Source organism: Coloeus monedula, assembly GCF_965178545.1.
Source record: "Coloeus monedula genome assembly, chromosome: 20".
Lineage (NCBI taxonomy): Eukaryota > Metazoa > Chordata > Aves > Passeriformes > Corvidae > Coloeus > Coloeus monedula.
Window position 1 is genome coordinate 4,964,696 of NC_138800.1, and position 18,459 is coordinate 4,983,154.

The 18,459-nt window shown below is 48.9% G+C and overlaps 1 protein-coding gene across 1 annotated transcript; it reads left to right on the plus strand.

Moving 5' to 3' along the window:
- ORAI2 (ORAI calcium release-activated calcium modulator 2) lies at positions 1 to 11,638 on the plus strand (the record flags this gene model as incomplete). Its single annotated transcript, XM_082294711.1, has 4 exons — positions 1 to 89; positions 2,566 to 2,611; positions 5,452 to 5,692; positions 11,093 to 11,638. The coding sequence occupies exons 3-4, from the start codon at positions 5,465 to 5,467 to the stop codon at positions 11,636 to 11,638; spliced, it is 774 nt and encodes a 257-aa protein (XP_082150837.1). The 5' UTR covers positions 1 to 89; positions 2,566 to 2,611; positions 5,452 to 5,464.
- Positions 11,639 to 18,459: the final 6,821 nt, after the last annotated feature.

The following is an 18,459-nucleotide window of genomic DNA, read 5'->3' on the forward strand; positions in this document are numbered from 1 at the left end:
AGATAGCAGTCGGGATTCGCAGGGAGCCTGTGCTCAGCCGGAGGAGGTTCAGCCCGGCGGAGGCAGAGCAGCGCTGCCTTTTGACTTATGTAAGTGGCGACTTTTTGCTGTATAATTAATAATTGTAATAAAAGCACATTTGCATCCCATTGCACCAATACCTTCTCTGTGGCAAGATTTAGAGATAACGCAAGGTCCAGACCCACTAACACCTTTACCCAGTGGGTGGGTTTCAGCCCGACCGCGACTTTAGGGATCCGCAGACCTGATTTTTTTTTTTCCCCCCCCCATAGATGCATGCTCACAGCGGGACTCCCGAGCGCTGCGGGAGCGGCTCCGTGCCGGGGGGATGCCCCTTCTCTATAACCGCTGAGTCCATCCCCCGTTTCGTGAGACCCCCAGGCCCCCCGAACGGCTCCCCCGGGGGCGCAGGGGGCGAGCGTGGCCCCGGCTCCCCGGGAGGGGCGGGGGGCGCCGGCTGGGGCGGGCGGGGGCGGGCGGGGGTCGTGTCCCCAGGCCCCGCCCCCGCCGCCGAGGGGGCGTGGCCATTCCGGCCGCGGGCCAATGAGCGGGCGGTCACGTGCGGGGGCGTGGCGGCGCGCCCCCCCCGTTTCCTGCGGGTCACGTGGCCGGTGCCCGGCGTTGCCGTGGCAGCGGCGGAGGCGGCTCCGGCTCCTGCTCCCGATCCCGCTCCCGCTCCCGGTCCCTCTCCCGGTCCCTCTCCCGGGGCTACTGGCACGGCCCCCGGACGGCAGCGCGGTGAGACACGGCCCGCCCCTGAGGCCGCATCCCGTCCGCAGGGGGCTCATCCCCAGCGGGGCCCGCGCTCTGGGGCAGCGGGCGGCGTCCCCTCAGGCGTGTTTGGGGTGTGGGGCACTCGTCCTGCAGAGGTGGGAGCATCTTCTGCCGGCGGGGCTGCGGGAGGAGGGGGTCTCGTCCTGCCCGGGGTGCTGTGGGGGGAGTTGGATTCATCCTGCCTGAACAGGGATTCCCCTGCCCGGGGCGGTGTGGGGGAGACGCGCCTCGTCCTGCCCGGCCGGGGGCATCCCGTGCCGGGGTGCTGGTGGTGGGGTTCGCGCCTCATCCTGCCTGGCTGGGGGCACTCCGCTGCACCTGGACAGGGTGAATGGGAAGGGTCCGCTGTGCGCAGAGAAGGGGGTCCCGTCCTAGCCGGCAGCGCTTTGGAAGTGCCGTGGGAGGCAGAAGGCAGGCCGGCTGCCGTGGGATATATCCGGACAGGGATCCTTTCGCTGGAGTGCTGTGGGGGAGACACCTCCATCATACGGTGCGGGGAAGCCCCTGCCCCAGGGTGCTTTTGGAAGAGGGAATCGAGGGATTGGGTTCCATCCTGCCTGAGGAGTTGTGGAGGATTCTTGGGACGCTGGATCGGGATGCAGTGGTAGGAGGTTGCATCCTGCCTAGGAAAGATCCTCTGTCCAGGTTGCCTGTGGAGGGAAAGGTCCTAGCTGGGAGGGGTTCTCATCCTGGCTTGAGGGATCCCCTGTTTGAGGCTGCTGTTGGAGGGGAGATCCTCGCTGTGTGGGATCACCTCCTGCCCAGGGGGTGCTGAGGGTGGCTGGGGAGGAGGAGGAGGAGGAGAAATCCCCTGCTCAGGCAGTGCCCCGTGAGGAGGATCCCGGCTGTGGTGGTGGGACCGGGGCATCACATCCTGCCTGAGAGGTGATCCCCTGCTCCCACAAGGGTGGTCACAGCTATGGAGTGTTCACACCCTGCCTGGGTACTCTTGACACCCTAGGGGTGCTGCCTGGGGGAGTCCCAAGCCAGAAGAGAACATAGCAAGGGGTTTCCCACGGCAAAGAGGGCTTGAGCTCATGGGGGTGGAGTAGCAGGGATTGGGATTTGGTTTAGCCGTGGTCTGCAGGGGCTTGAACAATGTTAGACAGGGAAGGAAGGGACTGGCACAAACGCACAGTTTGGGGGTGTGGGGCAGAAACCTGGGACTGGGGAGGGGGCTGGCATCCCAAAACCAGGCAGAGGAGCTGCCAGTGCTGCAGACAGTGCTCTGTGGGCGACTGAGCACGGCAGTGGTGGGAGGGGGATCCGCACAACTCGGCCCTGGTGGTGTCAGCTTCATTCCCAGCTGTGGAGAAATCCCCACACATGCCCTGAGATGTGAGGAGGTAATAGCTTTCCCTTTTCCAAAGGACAGCACTTGGCAGGTTAGGAAAATCAACATAAGGGAGCAATCACAGAGAGCTTTCTGTCCTACCAGTGCGAGATGAAGTGGGGTCAGATGCGTTGGTGGTGCAGTGGAAGTGAGTGAAGACACAGCTGGGATGGACTCTGCCAGGGCTGCCTGAGGAAAAGGTCTCCTGGAGAATTCCTCATTCCTCATCCAGAACTCAGCAGCCCTGTGCAGTCAAACCCTATAGGATAGTTATTTCTGTAAGAACAAGTATCCTAAACCTTTAACTTTGCAAGGCAGAAAGGTGAAATCTCCAGAATAAGCCTTCCCTGATGCAGATGAAGGCTGAAAAGTATTTCCAGAGTAAAACTGCTCCAGCTACAGCACATGTAAAATGCTTCTTTGGTCTTGTGTTTCAGCCCTTGGAGCCCTCCACCCAGTCCCTCCATGTCCACAGCCAGCAAGGTGAGTTTGACTTCCTGGCACTGCTTGTTTGGGTTACATTTGTGTTTATGGATTTTATTCTGAAGCTGTTTACTTACTTGAGAACATCTCTTGAGCTGCTGCAGAGTGAAAATTCAGCCTTGTGGTATTTTTAGCTTATTTTTTTAAGGAAAGAAGCAGATGTGATTGGGTTCTCTTGCCCTCTCTCTGTAACCTCTGAATTCATTTGTCTTTTTAATGGAATTTTTCCCAGGGGTCAAAGTTTCCTACATAGAAACTTCCTAAGTATTTTGTGAAAATAAATGGCAGAGTAGAGGCCATCACTGTCCCAGCTGGGGACAAAGTGACTGAATTCACTCCACGCTATACATTGCAGGATCCACACAGGATGTTGTCACAGGAAACAGCATCATAATTTCGCTGCTCACAGACTGTGTCTTCCTCCAGTCCTCCCAGGAGGCTTTTTTATTCTATAAAATAGGTGATTCTTGTCTTTTCTGGAAACACAGATCAAGCAGGAAGGTTTGTCCCCGTTATTCATTCTCTTCTTGTTTTTATTATGGCGTGAATGTTCTATTATTGCCTTTCTGTTTGTTTGTTTGTTTTGGGGGGGTCTTTTTGTTACTTTTAAATATTTTGAAAACTCTTGAGCAGGTCAGGAACCTCCCTGGAGTGTTCCAGGGGCTGTAATAATGGCCTTCTCAAAACCTGCTCAGGAATCATCTTGTGCTGCCGTCCTTGTTATGTCTGAGGGAGCTGGAACCTGAAAGCCCCCCCGTGTTCAGGAGGGACAATCTTGGACCTGCAGTGCTTTATTTGCTAATCTTTGTTATTGTGCCTGAAACAGCTTCCTTCCCTTTTAGAAACAGCATTCAGAGTTGTGGGCCGTGTATGTCCTTTTGATCTTTGCCACTTCTCTAAGTCTCCCAGCAGTCATGGCTTTATTAGCTGTCCCCATGTGGCCCCTGTACATGGCGAGCTGGGGGGATGCAGGCAGGGCTGAAAGGTGCCTGTGACCTTGAGAGGTGGTGCTGGGACTAATTAGTGCCGCACACCAGGTGTGATTCTGGGCAGCATCTCCTCCTGGGAGCTGGTGAGTGTTCTCTAGCCAGAAGGTGCTGCTCTGGTGTCTCTGTCTGCCACCACCACAGCGCTCAGTGGCGGAGTTGTGAGTGAGGGGATTAAACAAAGAATCGTGGTTTCCGTTCTTTGGAAGGCTGAGTTAGTTTCAGATGTCTGTCAGAGTGGGAAATTTTTGCACAAAACATTTCATGGATGTTGTTCTGTGTCTGGGCATCACCACAGCCATTTGGCAGCAGCCTGGGGACATGGTGGTGTAAGGCATCCACCACCTGGAATATTCTTGCTGCTTTCATACATCTCTCAGTGTAATCCCTTGAATCCAAACGTTATGGAATTTCCTGGAAGCAGCTCGCTTTTCCCCTTGGAATTGCCTTTTCCTTTCCCTCTGCTCAGAGCCGCTGGTGGAAGTAAGGGAACAGGATTCTTGGTCAGATGTGGCTGATAAATGGAGTGTGAGCAGCTCAGGAAATTTAACTTCCCACTGCAAAAGCTTGGGAAGTTCATTTGTTAACCCTACACAGCATTCAGCTCTCTTCTTATCGTGGGAGTTTGGGGGAGAACTGTGCCCATCTAAACTGAGCTGTGATGAGCAATGCTTTAACTGAAAAAAACTGGTGTGTTGGTTTGAAAGTAAACCAGTGGGAGAAATTACACACAAATACCTTGAGACAGACTTCAGGTCGGAGTTACAATTTAATAGGAAGATTACAGTAGGTGCAATGATACAGAAAAACAGACTTAAACCCACAAAGTCAGAATACAATGTGGCCCCTGTTAGTCAGGGTGGTGGTTGCAGTGCTGTTGAAGTGATGGTTGCATTCTTGTCGAAAGTAGTGGTCCTGTGGATGGTCTGGCCCTCCTGTGGAAGTTCGGGTCCTCTGGATGTCCAGTGGTGGTTGTGTTCAAGTCCCTAAATACATACATAGTCAGATTCAGGCGGGAAGGTTCAGTACCTCCCCCAGGGCGGGGAATTTCACAATGGAATGATGTGATCCTATGAGTCACAGGATATCTGGGGAGTCCTTTATGGCCTGCTGCTCATTGCTGCCGTTGGGCCATTATGGCCCATTGGCAGGGATGACCCCCTTGGGCTGGGTGTGGTTATCATGGCTGAGTTAATCAATTTGTGAAGACAAAGAAACACCACCCTGCCATGCAGCGTTTGCCTCCTTCCCTTATCTAACACCCAACTTGCAGCCTGCGGGGTCGGTGGTGCACTGTGCAGCTCCTGCAAACGACCATTAACTGTTCATCAGGAATAATGTAGATGGGAGTAGAATACATGATTTGGTTACACCGCACGTTGTAACCCAGGAGGAATGGTTTCCAAAGGAGCAAAAAGTGACTCCCTGAACTGGTGTTACTTTGGTACTCTAAGGAGATGCATTTGGAGCCAGCCCATGATGCTCTGGGAAATGAACTGTCAGCTCAGAACAAAGATAAGATGGGGGCTAAGTGTATTTATGTAAAACACTTTTATTAGCGAGAAGGAATTAAAGGGCAAAGTTGAGGTGCCTGCTCTGAAATGAAAATCCAGATGCTACGCAGCCTTCCTTAATTCCTGCTGCAGTAGTTCCCGGGTGTACCTTTGTTATCTTTCCTAGTTCTCGTGGTCATTTTTGGCTATTATGGATGGTCCTTTCTCAGTTCTGTTTTTGTTATTTGGTCCATCATTTTTCACTGACCAAGGGCAACTTTGTTCAGCTGTAGCTTTTCCAGTAGTTGATGCTCATCTTGTCCACCACCCCCTCTTGAACATGACTGTTTTGTTCCCTCAGCATTTCTCTCATCATGAGTTCTGAATTAAATGTTCCGGTGGATCCGTCCACTCCTGCTTGCTGCTCTGAGCCTGGCACAAAGGGCATGGATTATCGGGACTGGGTCCGGCGCAGCTACCTGGAATTGGTCACATCCAACCACCACTCTGTTCAAGCTCTTTCCTGGAGAAAACTGTACCTGAGCCGAGCCAAGCTGAAAGCCTCCAGCAGAACCTCTGCTCTGCTCTCTGGATTTGCAATGGTATGTGTGTTTTATAGATTTTTGAACTGTGAAGGCTTTTGGATTCCCTAAAATCAACTATTAATCAGTGCTTTCCTCCTGGGAAGAAGCAGGCAGTTGTTTCCTGAAGAGACAAGATGCATCTGCCTGGGGGCTTCTGTTTGGCTGCTGCTGCAAAGTTTGAGGCTGGCTGTCTCACTGCAGCAGGGATAAGTGAGCTGTCTAACAGCTCCAACCCACACACTCCCAAGTCAGCCCTTTAAAAATACTAATCCCCTACCTGCAACTGATCCTAAGTGCTCCAACAGCATTGCTAATCAATCCAGGACCTCCTTTGGCCCCGAGGCTGTCCGGTGCTGGCTGCCTTCGTGCCAGGCTGCTCTTGGGCGTGGAGCACTTTCAGGCCCCTGTGGTTGCTGTGGTCCTGAACATTATTTTAATTTCTCTGTGTGTTTTCTCAGGTCACGGTGTCTAAAATAAGGTGGAGGTTGGGTCACAGTCTGCCAAAGTGAAGTTTGCATAGCGTGATCAGGGAGATCGTGTTGTACCACTGAGGTGTGAGAAGAGGCCCTGAGCCTCAGACCTGGTGTCAGAGGGCTCTGCAGCCTGCAGGGAGCCAAACCTGGTATATTTTTGTCAGTGCTGCCTATTGGCAGTGATCCCTGGTGCTTGCTTTCCACTGTGCAGCACTTGGGTGTTATTTGGAAGCAATTTGCATAGGTCAGAACCATGTCAGGAGTGAGCAAATAAACAAGACTGACACAGTCAGTGGTCCAGTGCTCAGGCCTGTCTGAGCTGTGTGTTAAAACACCACCATGCTGTGTCAGTGTGAGCCCCTTCATCTCCCCTCTGCTTTTGCTTACTGGGAGTGAGAATTGAAACCAGTTTGGGGGAGGTTTCCTGTTGAGGAAATGGGCAGGTCTGGTTGTTCCCGAGGTTTGTCAGCAGAGGGGCAGAGGGCAATGCCTGGGTGGCATGGAACATGATGTGAAGATGTTTCATCCTGCAGCTCAGAAGCTGTGGGGGGAAAAGATAGATCTCAAGAACTTTCCAGATAGCCTTTCTTGCTTTATTTTAGCTTCTTCCGCTGCTTTTTCCTCCCCTAACCCCCCAGATCATGAATCATCCGTAACATTACGACAGTCTGGGATGATGAAGTTGGTCACCCAAAGTGAAGCTGGAAAGCTGCAGGTGGGGGTTTCAGTGGGAGCAGGCTGGAGTGGGGACAGGGTTCTCAGTTGCTTTGTCATTGCTCTCCACTCACTGGCTGTGTGCAAAAGATGCTCTTAAAAACTTTTCACAAAGTCTGTGTTGGTTTGTAACCAAACTTGTGTGCTGCAGGGGCAGAAGGTCCCTCCCTCCTCTTTTTGAGAAAGCTGGGTGCTCCCCTGTAGACTTCTCTCACTCAGGAGTTTACTTACTCTAAAAATCCTCTTATGTGCATGCCCTGTGTGCCTCTGATTGCTGGAGTCCTGTTGTGACTGTTGTCTTCGACATGATTATTAAATTAACATTTTGTATTGCTGGGGACTGACCTACCAGCGTGGTCACACAAGGTGTCTGTGCTGGGGTGTGCTATCACTGGCACTACTGGGACTCGGGGGCTTGCAGCCCACCCACACTGCAGGGCTGAACCACATCTCTGAGAACAAAGCACGCTTTCTCAACTCTCACAGCAGAAAGTTGCTGAAAGTCTTTGGCAAACCCACAAAATTAACCATTGGTTTTACATTCTCTTTGAATTGTTTAAAGTGCAGTTGAATATACACAGGTGTAAGTGATGTTAATTATGCTCCCTGGCCTAACACAAGAAATAGACCTGAAATCAGTAACTAAGAAAAAAAATCTCTTGCAATAAGGAATTCTCTTTATTAGCGAGCTTTTTCCCCAGCTGATTGGAAAGCTGAGGTATTTGTTCCTACTGGCTCATTTCTCCACTGGTAGTTTGGCATGCAGGTATTTAGGTATTTAGTACACGGATGTTTGCTCTCTAGTAAGAGCACCTCTTTGGCTATCGATGAAAGAAGAGAAGTTATTTAGAGATAAGTATGTGTAGACGTGGCACTTAGGGACACGGTTTGGTGGTGGATTTGGCAGTGCTGGTGTAGTGGTTGGATTCTGTGATCTTAAAGGTGTTTTCCAGTCTGAACCATTCTGTGATTCTATTAAATAGTTTCCCCAAAGCCTTGAGTGCATTTAACTACGTAAACAAATGTCATGCAGGGCTTGGCTATTGCTTTATTTAATTCCCTGTCAGTGTGTTTGATGCAAGCTTGTTCTGTATTGGCTGAAATTATTGTGAGCTGATGGATATTCAATCAACAGGCGGTGGCTCTGATCCAGCTCCTTCTGGACAGGCTGCAGAATGATGCAAACCTTCCTCATTACCATCTCTGGTATTTCTGGCAGAGCACTGGGCAGGTCAGGAGGATGTGGGTCATTCCAATGCCAGGTTTGCTTGGAGGTGGGTTGTAGGGAAGCTGTATCTGCCTCGAGGAGGCTACAAATAAAGGAAATTTAGAGGGAGCTTAGGAAACCTCCTTAATAATTTTCCTGATGGAAATAAGAGCTATTACTGCTAATCCATCTTCTCAATACTTGTCCAATTGCTACAGGATATGTATTTGATTAAAAAAACAAACCAAAACAAAAATGCCGACAGATCTACTGGAGCGATTGTTTTTACAGTCTGCCAAACCATCTGTGTGAATGTGTCATGGTTTATGTTAAGCCATTTGTCACCCTTTTGCCTGATATTATCTGTCCTGGTCTAAATTTCTCAAGATGGATTACATCTTTGTTGTGGACAGTCTGAGTTATACTGGTCTAAAACCCACCATTATTGCATGTATTTAATTGCAGTTTAATTCTAAAATGTTGTAAGCACTTGATCCTGTAATTCTGGAGTTCAGCTGGGTGATTCTCAAGCTTAAAATTAAGCCTGTGCTGAAACATTCCATGGCTTGTCAGAGAGCTCAGCCTTGCAAAGTTGCTTCTGGGAAGAGGTTAAAATAAAGGGGGCTATTACATGGAAGAGTATAATTGTATCAAACATGACATATTAATAGTTTTACAGGCTAGGCAGCATATTTAATGATTTTTAAATGGGTTATGTCAGCTTGTCCTCTTTCTCTTATCCCGGTCAGGGAATGACATGACAGCCTGTGCTGGGTAGAGCAATAAGAGTTCACTCACCTTTTCAGTACTTGAGTGGGTTAAATGAACTGTTTTTCTGCCTTGCTGCCCTATCTGGATGTTGATGTTTTTCCCTGAAATACCTCTTACTGAGCCATCAGTCAGTGTTAAAAATTCATCACATTGCACAGCTGAAGCTTGCCCTGGGGAATAGGTTAGTCTGGGAGGAAACATCCAATTAGCTGAGAAGTGCTGCTCATGTGAAGGATAACAAGCAGAAATTGATATGTTGACATCAGCCAGGCTTTCAGCTTTAATATAAAGCTATAAATTGGACATGCAGGTACAATTCCCATTCAGCTGTGTCTCTGGCTATTACAGCACCCCATAATGAACAATGTACCTGCAGGTTTTCCTGGCTGATGGGGCGTGACTGGCAACCACAGTGCTGTACAAATTCATTGTACAGTGAAGCAGAGAATAAGTCTGATCTCCTCCCTCTCAAATCAGTATATGGGGAACTGCAAAGGGAACATACACAAGGCAACATGAAATGTGTTCTAATTAACTGACCTTGCAATTGATAGTGAAGCCAATCCTGTGTTAGGATTTTCTCTGATGTACAACAAGAACTACTGTAAACTGCAACCAGGAGCCTATGAAAACAAACAAACAAAGGGAAAACCCCAACAGATCAGAACAGAAGGCTGGGAATGCCCAAGAACTGTCACAGTATTTTTCGTGTCTCCAATATCTTAAATAGTTGATGTAGCTATAAAATCCAGACTTGCAGAGATTGACCATTTTCCACACGTGTCGTATCTTGTTTGCTGGTAAATGTGTTCAGACTTGACTGTGATCTGATGGGCTTCAGAGCAAATGCAGGTAAGGCAGCAGTCATGCCAACTGGTTTCCATTCTCTTTAATCCTTTTCAGGGCTTCCAACAGGGACTACATGAGCATACCCCTAATCTTCCAGTGCCTAAATAATATGATTATAAGTAATGCCAGAGCAAGTGGTGCAGGTGATTATACAGAGCCTGAAATGGCTGCTCAGGGGAGTCTCATGTGAAGTCTGGATAACGTAATCATGAGTCAGTTCTGCAAATCCTTCTGTGTCCCAGAATTGAGTGTAGATTTGAAACTTTGCCTTCTCATGATGTTCTTGAGAGGGCCTTCTTTCCAGCAAGCTGTGCTGGGCTGGAGCAGCAGGTCAGCTGGGATCACCAGAGCTTTTCCTTGCTGCCAAGAGAGTTAACTTTCCTGCAAATCATGAAGTGCAGCTGCAGATCCAAGCCAGCTGCTAGAGAGGAATGTTTGATAGTCTTGTCCACTGCTTTTGTAGCTTCTCTTAGCAGAAGGTTTGTGCAGTCCTTTCAGGGATGCCACCACACAGAAGTACTGGTTTGCTTCATAGGTAGCTTAAGCAATCGTACAAATTCTTATGCTAAACCAGTTAAGGGGACTCCAGTTCTGATCTCAAAAGAGCCTCCTGCTCTCTTGCACATATTCTGCTTCTCAAGCTTTATTTGATTAAAGTAAAAAAAGCTTAAGAGACCTGCTGTATGATAGCTCTTCTTTTGGGAAGCAGACTCCTGAGTTGCTGAGCACACTCGTAATTTGGTAGCGGTCAACTTCTGCTGAGTGTATCACTAAGTTATTACCTCTCAAGGGAGAAATTTGAGGATATAAATAACTTAAAAGTTATTTATCTGGGCATATTTGTAATAAAAGCAAACGTAAACTGTTCTGAGAATAGAAGGCAGTTATTTTAACTATGGGCTAACTTAAGTTGTAAAGTAGCTTGTGTGTTTCCCATGCTGGGTAGTGAAACCTGGCTGGCCACTGGCCAGAGGAGCTGCTTGGTTTTGCTTTTCTTTACACGCCTGAAGTTGAAACTTCCTGCACTGCAGCCGCAAGAAAGGAGTGGCAGGAGAGGGTGTGATGGTGGGTTACAGCAGGCTGTCAGCTGCCTCCCAGCCCCATGTGGCATCTAATGAGCTCCTTCTGTTGTGTGCTGGGTTTGGGGCAGTCCTGTGGCTCATGGTGGCAAGGAGAGACATGTTCTTTGAGAAAACCACAGCCTCAGAAGGGCCACAGCACAGGCAGGCAGCACAGGCATCCTCGTGGGTGACAGCAGTGATCCATCTGGGCTGCCATTCCAGAAAGCTCTGGAGTATGTACTTGACCTTAGGTGTTCTTCCTGAATCAAGATGCTTTCCTGGCTGAAAGCCCTGAAAAGAGGAAAGCCAGCAGGTGTTGACAAGCTCTCTGTTCCTTCCCCAGGTCGCCATGGTGGAGGTGCAGCTGGAGGTGCAGTACAAGTACCCCCAGATGCTGCTGATCGCCTTCAGCGCCTGCACAACGGTGCTCGTGGCTGTTCACCTCTTTGCCCTCCTCATCAGCACCTGCATCCTGCCCAATGTGGAGGCTGTGAGCAACATCCACAACCTGAACTCCATCAGCGAGTCCCCGCATGAGCGCATGCACCCCTACATCGAGCTGGCCTGGGGCTTCTCCACCGTCCTGGGAATCCTCCTTTTCCTTGCGGAGGTCGTGCTCCTGTGCTGGATAAAATTCCTGCCGGTGGGCTCCATCCTGAAAAACGAGACCACCAACGTGGAGAAGCCCAGCAGCCACGCAGGGTGGCAGTCAGCACTGGTGTCCACCATCATCATGGTCCCCGTGGGTCTGATTTTTGTCGTCTTCACCATTCACTTCTACCGCTCCTTGGTGCGGCACAAAACGGAGCGGCACAACCGGGAGATCGAGGAGCTCCACAAACTGAAAGTGCAGCTAGATGGGCATGACAGAGGCATGCAGGTGGTGTGACAAAGCCTGCATGCTGCTCAGCCAGGGCTGAGAGCAAAACACCTGGTCTGCTGCTTGGTGAGACACACCAGGGAGGGATTGTCTTGAGGCTTAAATCTGTAAATGCTACTTGCCTGCCATTTCTAGCTGTGGGTTCTTGTGCTGTTCCATGTGCTGGGGGCTCTGCCCTGATTCTGGTCCCACACACTTGGTACTTAAGTTGACACTGCCGTGGTGTTCAAGGTCAAAACTTTATCTACCTTAACACTGGTAGCCAAAAATCTGTATCTTTTACAAATGCAATATTCTGTTGCCAAAAGTGAAACTGCATTGGCTGTCCCAAAAGCCATTGTGTGTCTGTGTGTGTGTGTAGGACCTGTCTTACATGTCAGAACTCCCTGGCTGTCAGTGCAGCCACAATTAACTGGCAGCTCATTCCTAGAGCAGAGCTGGTTAATGTGGGTACCTGCAGCTGACTCAAGGACATCCAGGAAAGCACAACAGAAACTGAGAATGTTGATCACTGTTGTTCCAAAGCAAGTATTCCATAAATACATAACCAGAAAGAAAACAGCCTTAGCTTTTATGTTCTTTTCTTGCTATTCTTTACTATATTTTTACAGCTTGGGAAGTAGAATTTTGAACTGCAGGAGGCTGGGAAGTTCTCTCGTACTTTCTTCAGCAGCATCTGTCACTTTAGATTGAGTAAGTGCCAAGATCATGTGTTTTTTCCCAATAAGAGGCAAGAGTGCCCAGGGAAGGCTTACAGGTGTTTTAGTTTTAACAAGGACATTCTTAAAACAGAACAGTGACAGGGAGTTTAATGAGACAAGGCTCTGAAGGACTAACAAAGCAAGTTTCAAGGAGGTAAAGGAGTGACAGCAAGTATTGTAGAAATCTGCCACCGAGTCTTCTTCATTTGTGCATTGCTGCAATGCCTTTTGCCAGGTTTGCTGGAGACAACAAGCCCAGTCCTGTGTTATTTCATCATTTGGGGTTTGGTTTTTTTTTTCTTCTTTTAATTGGCTGTAGCATTTTTCTGTCAGAAATGAATGCTTCCTTCTCCCTCCACCAAAGCAGACAACTCCTCTGGTGGAACCTGGAGCTGTCCTGGCGAGCCTGATGGAGCTGGATCTGGCAGGAATGCTGTGTGCCATTAAAGAGCTATCCCTTTCCTTTGAGCTCATTTCTTTTTTCAGCAGCTGAGACAATGACACTTGCATGTCTGTGTTGCTTAGCAAGGGAAGCTTGTAAATTCCATAGCATCCTTGTGGGTGAAAACTTCTGTAAAAAAACCCCAATTTTATGATTTTTGGTAATTTTGTGGAGAGAAAAGAGTGTTTTGCAATCATCAGCTCTTTTAAGGGAAAGTCAGGCTTTCTGCCACACAGGGCTGCAAGAAGCATAAGCACATTTTCTTGGCCCTGATCCTGTGCTGGTTTCCTCCTCTGCACTCCAGAACTGCAGTTTCAGAGTCTCTGAGGCCTTATAGGTTTCTGAAATCATTAAGGATGTTTATAATGTTCTATTTAACCCTGGTGTCTTATTCCACTGGGATTTGAGGACTCTAATGGCAGTTTATTACATGTCAGCTTCCCAGAAGGGAGAGCACACGCAAACCCCAGGGCAGCAGGGTGAGACTGTCCCAATATTCCTCTCTGGCGAGGGCCTTGGGAAACCAACTCTCATCTCTCTTGTTTACATGCGAATGCGAGCGTTGCTGAACAAGTTGCTTAGCACTGTGTCTGTGGCTTTCATCTGTTGTTCTTGCTGCAGTTGGCATGTACCATATTGGCTGATGTGCAGCAAAGAAAATAGTCTTTGTGTGCTAAATGACTAATCTGTACTCATGTGCATATGCAAAAAACAGGGAGTGTCCTCCAGGAAGCGGGGTGGTCGTGAAATTCATACGAACTCCCCAGGACTCTGCCCTCTCTCCCTCCTCTTTTTACCATAATAAAAATTAAAAGGTTTATACAACAGAATCAGAGTTGAGTTTTCTGCCAAGTGCTACACGTGTCGGCTCCTCCACCAACAGAATTTCTGTTGTGAGGCCAGAGCCAGAGCAGATGGGCTGAATCTCTCATCTGCACTTTGCACTCTCCTTTAACATCAGTAATAGTAGGACTTTGTGTGCTGAGGGGCTCAGGAGGCTGTTGAGGAAAGTATTGCACCATTTTTGGAATATCTCTTTAAAAGGTTTTCTCCTGTGCATACAGTGCTGCAAAAGCAATGCAGTTTGTTTGGGAACAGCCAAATCGTTCATTTAATTTTTTCAAATGTAATAAACTTCAGCAAATGGAGAAATGCAGCGGAAGCTGTGCTTTGACTTTGTAGCATAACTCGTTGAGGCTTTGGTGGGATTGGATTCAAGATCAGTCTCAAGGCAGCACATCTGTGACTGGAGTGGGATCACCTTACTCCAGGGGGGAGTCTGAGGTACAGTTTAGGATGGTGTCCCAAGGGCAAATGCTCTTAAACCAGACTAATAACTTGCTTTCCTGTCTTTGCTTGCAGCTCTGTTTCATGTATCTCTCTGGGCACTGAATTCTCCCTTCCATGAGAAGCCCAGGGGGGTATTTTTGCTCTTTGATTCTCGAGGTTACCCATCACCTTTGTGCTGTAACTCCTTTCCCAACAACAGCACTTGCTTTTCTTGCTCCTGCCTCTCTTCATACAACTTGTTTATATTTTCACCACTGTTGGGTCCAGACTTGTGGTGCAGAAGGGTTACCTGTGGTACCAGCCACGGGAGTTCATCCATAAAGGAAGGAGTAGGGATGTTGTAGTTGTCTGGCTGGGTGTTTCTGTGCTGCAGCACCAGAAAATCCTCCTTGCTCCTGCTGCTGTCCCCGTGGCTGTCAGCAGGATTCCCATCAGTCAAGCCAGCCTTTCCACGCTGTCACTGCTGTCCCAGCAGCTCTCTGTGTCATGTCTGGGTTTGTCTGCCTGTGCCTGGCCACGTCTGTCCTGTGCTGTCACCTCTCTGTCGTTCCTGGGCTGTCTGTCATTCTTGGAGTGTCCCAGGTTTTGTGTGGCTGCAATCCTGCAATGCCTGCAAGGAGATGCTTCTCCCAAGGGTTCCACCCTCAGCTGGGGATGTGTGTTGGCTTTCTATGCCAGCTTTGGGCTCTGGGCTGCTGCAGTCTGGGGTGGCTGCTGCCCTAATTCTCACCCCTTTTGGGCTGTGGCTCTCTGGGCCGGTTATTGCCTTGTTTGAACTATTTCTCCAATTTTTGCACTGGAGCTTAGCAGCAGGACAGCCATGATCTTGCTTCAGAGTCCTGAGTCTTCCTTCAGATTTTTTTTTTTGGACAGTTTGCCCAGCAGAAAAATGCCTGGAACCCTGCCTGCTCCCCCTAAAGGAGGGAAAGAGCGCTCATGGGCAGGGGAACAACACTTTGTATCATTCCTGAGCCTTGGTTTAGGGCAATGCCTCTCTCCCTTTCCCTCTTAGCAGGAGTAAAGAAGGGGCATGACTGCGAGCTGGAGGAGCAGGATCGGGTTCTCCCTTTGCCGTGTTTAGTGGCAGCTCTCACTCTGTGATCTCCCTATTTTTAACATCGCCCCGGGGCAGGCCTGGCTCCCTGTTTCAGTGGAGAGGAGGCTCTCAGGGAGACTTTACAACGGTGAGAGATGGAATAATGTTGGATTTGGCCATGTGACGGATGAAAGCGATACCGTGCGAGGGCCCCGGGTGCAGGGAGGGCTGCTGTAAGCGCTCAGATATCTGGAAGTGTTTATGGAGAGCACTGGGGTGGGTGCAGCTGCAGAGTGAACATCCTTCCACATCCTTCCACATCCTTCTGGTCCCTGGCTCTGGGATGTGGGGATGGGCAATCCCAGTTTGCCTCGAGGTTACCTGTACTGGGCTCGGGGGTGGAGGTGCTCCTCCTGCCTTTCCGGGGGATTTCACAGTGTGCTTTCTCCTCTTTTCCTGCCTTCAAACAAACAAACCAAAGGCCTTGGAGTTTCCCTGCTGCTGTAGATTTCTTATCTTTTAAATCTCATTGCATCAACTTCTAAGACAGCTTCCTCAACACTCCCTCAAGCTGCAATCTCAAATACAGGGTGGGTATTTTCTGATTAACTCACAGGCTCTCTCTTCTACAGCCATCTCAGAGCAGTTGCAGTAATTAAAATTGACTGGCTGGATTTGGAGAGTATTCCCCTGAATCCTTGTGTGTCCAACTGGGAGCTTGCTTTCTGCCCAGAGGTGTGAGAGCCATGACTGCTAAGAGGGGGAAAAAAAAAAAATCTGTGTTTTAGCTTTGCCTATTCTTGTTTTACCTCTGCATGAACAATATTTAATGTAGAACAACAAATGTATCTCAGTTATTGTCCAGCTGTGTGAGAGAAACTGGATAAACTTGCTCAGTTTTATGCTTCTTGGTGATTTCAGACTGATTTTTTGAAAGGCAGCTCAAGTCCTCCAGCATCCTCTATGGGTTAACTTGGATTCTGCCTTTTTGAGAAAAGAAGCTTGGTCAGATATTATCGTTCTCCTTTTGCAATGCACAAGGAGATAACAATTAGATGCACTTCCTTTTAGTGAGGGTCTGGGTCTTGGCACATGTTTTACAAGGAGGTTAAGGTCACAAACAGCTGTGACCGGAACTCCTATAACAGGAAGACCGTTGTCTTCTGTTAATAATACCAGCTTAGTGGACAAAATTACTTTTAAGCGCTCATTAATTAAGATTAAAACATCTTTATACTTTTCTCAGATTTCTATGGTACTTGACAGTTAAATTGTTAATAGTTTGTAACACTGCAAAACAGGATCTTCTGACACTTTTTTCTGGCTTTTTGGGAGAGAATGTACATGAAGTTTTAAGGAGTAATACTGAACAGATGGGTGTGCAATTGCATTTTGATCCAAGGATGATGCCCAAGAGGCTGTTTGACAGGTGAAAAATGTCAAAAGACTGGCACAGCAATGCCTGTGTAGTGACTAGAATAAGTTTTTGACTTCAAAAACACCAAGAAAAAGCCCTCACTTTTTGGCTCAGTATTTGATTATTTGCATTGTTTTCACATTTAAGATATCAGCTAGGAAGAGCTGGAATCTTCTGGCAAGAACAGCAGCTTCCTGCATAGTTCAATCGAGGCAGAAAAATTCAGCCAGCAAATGCAGAGCACAAAATGAACTAGCACTGTGTAAGTTATTGTGGCAATCTGATTCATCAGAATCCATCATCTGCTTTCACTGTGGAGAGAATGGAGCAGCAGGGACACACACAGAAAGTGTTTTAGCAGCCTGAGAGCACAATATAAATGTAAAAGGGAGCGTTGGAAATTGGGCCAAACATTAATGGCAATACTTGACTGCTGCAGTATGGTGAGCAGAGAGCAGGCCTGTGGAGAGGCTTGGAACTGAAGGGTGAGGAGGATACAGGTGCAGTGTTTGCTCTCTCTTTGACAGCCTGTGCTGGGTTTCCTCCCTGTGTGTCTGTGCCAGGCTGGCAGCCTCCTCCTCCTGCTTGGACAAAGTCCCTCTGCTCCAACAGTAGCTCCAGGTGCTGTCCTGGGGACATCCTGACAGTGCCCTGTGGGCACCAGGCTGCAGAAAAAGGTAAGGAACTGCTGCTCTCAAAGCACTCCCTGCTTCTGGGAGTGGGCTGGACAATCACAGAATGGGTTGGGTTGGAAGGGACCTTAATGATCATCCAGTTCCTCCACCCCCTGCCATGGGCAGGGACACCTTCCACTATCCCAGGTTGCTCCAACCTGGCCTTGGACACTTCCAGGGATGGGGCAGCCACAGCTGCTCTGGGCAATCTGTGCGAGGGCATCACCACCCTCACAGGGAAGAATTTTCTTCCAAATATCTAATTTACATCTACCTTCTTCCAGTTGCAGCCTATGAGGAATTTCCTGGGACAGAGCTCGCTGTGAGCAAGTGTGGCCTGCCTGTTGTGTGTCTGTGTTTGCAGTGAAGAGGTTCCATCAGAGGGGATGTGCTGTGACTGCTGGAACTGCCTGGAGCTCCTTGATGACACTCACCAGCCCACCTGGATGGAGGTTTGGAGTCTGGGACTTCCCATGGGAGCCCTGTTAGTAGGTCTCTGCTGGAATTAGCACTAAACTGAACCTGGCTCATTGCAGCCCACAAAGGGCAGAAACTGATAAAAAATATCCTGCTTGACCCATCTAATTCCTGTCCTGGGTGAAGAGCTTCCTCCCTGGCAGTGCCCAAAGCAGAGGGCAGTGCCTGTGGCAGGAGTGCTTTACTGTGCAGCAAATCCTGTGCACTGTGCCAAGGAAGTACTTCTGGGGCAGAGCACAGCAGTGCAGGGATGCTGAGATCTGTCCCCTTTCCTTCCCAACTAAAGGCAGGCAGGTTTTAGTGCCTGGTGGTGGCAAGGTGGTGTTTTACTGCTGCAGGTGTGACTGTGCTGAAGGGCTTTCATGGCACCACCGTGTTTATTAAAGGATCACGCTTCCTCCACAGCACAACTTCATTTTCAAGAGCACAGAAGTTTGTTCAGAGCAGACAGATGGCCTCAGATCAGCTTCTGCTGCAAATGACTGCTTGAATCTTAGGTACGAGGCATGATTCAAACCTGACTGCTGGAGGTGCCAGGAAAATAAATGATAGCTGCCAGAGTTGCAGTCTGTTGCCCAGCTAATTCCCAAAATCAGACAGACTCTTGCTACTGAGAGCTGACAGCAGGGTTCAGAGATGACAAATGATCAGAAAATAACACAGTCTGTGCAGGCCTTTGGTCTGATCTCTGTCCAAGCCCAAAGAGTCAGCACTGGCCCTCTGCAAATGCTGCTCTTTGGTCCCAGAAGATACAGGTCACACATGAAATTTATGATTAATCCTCATTGCTGGA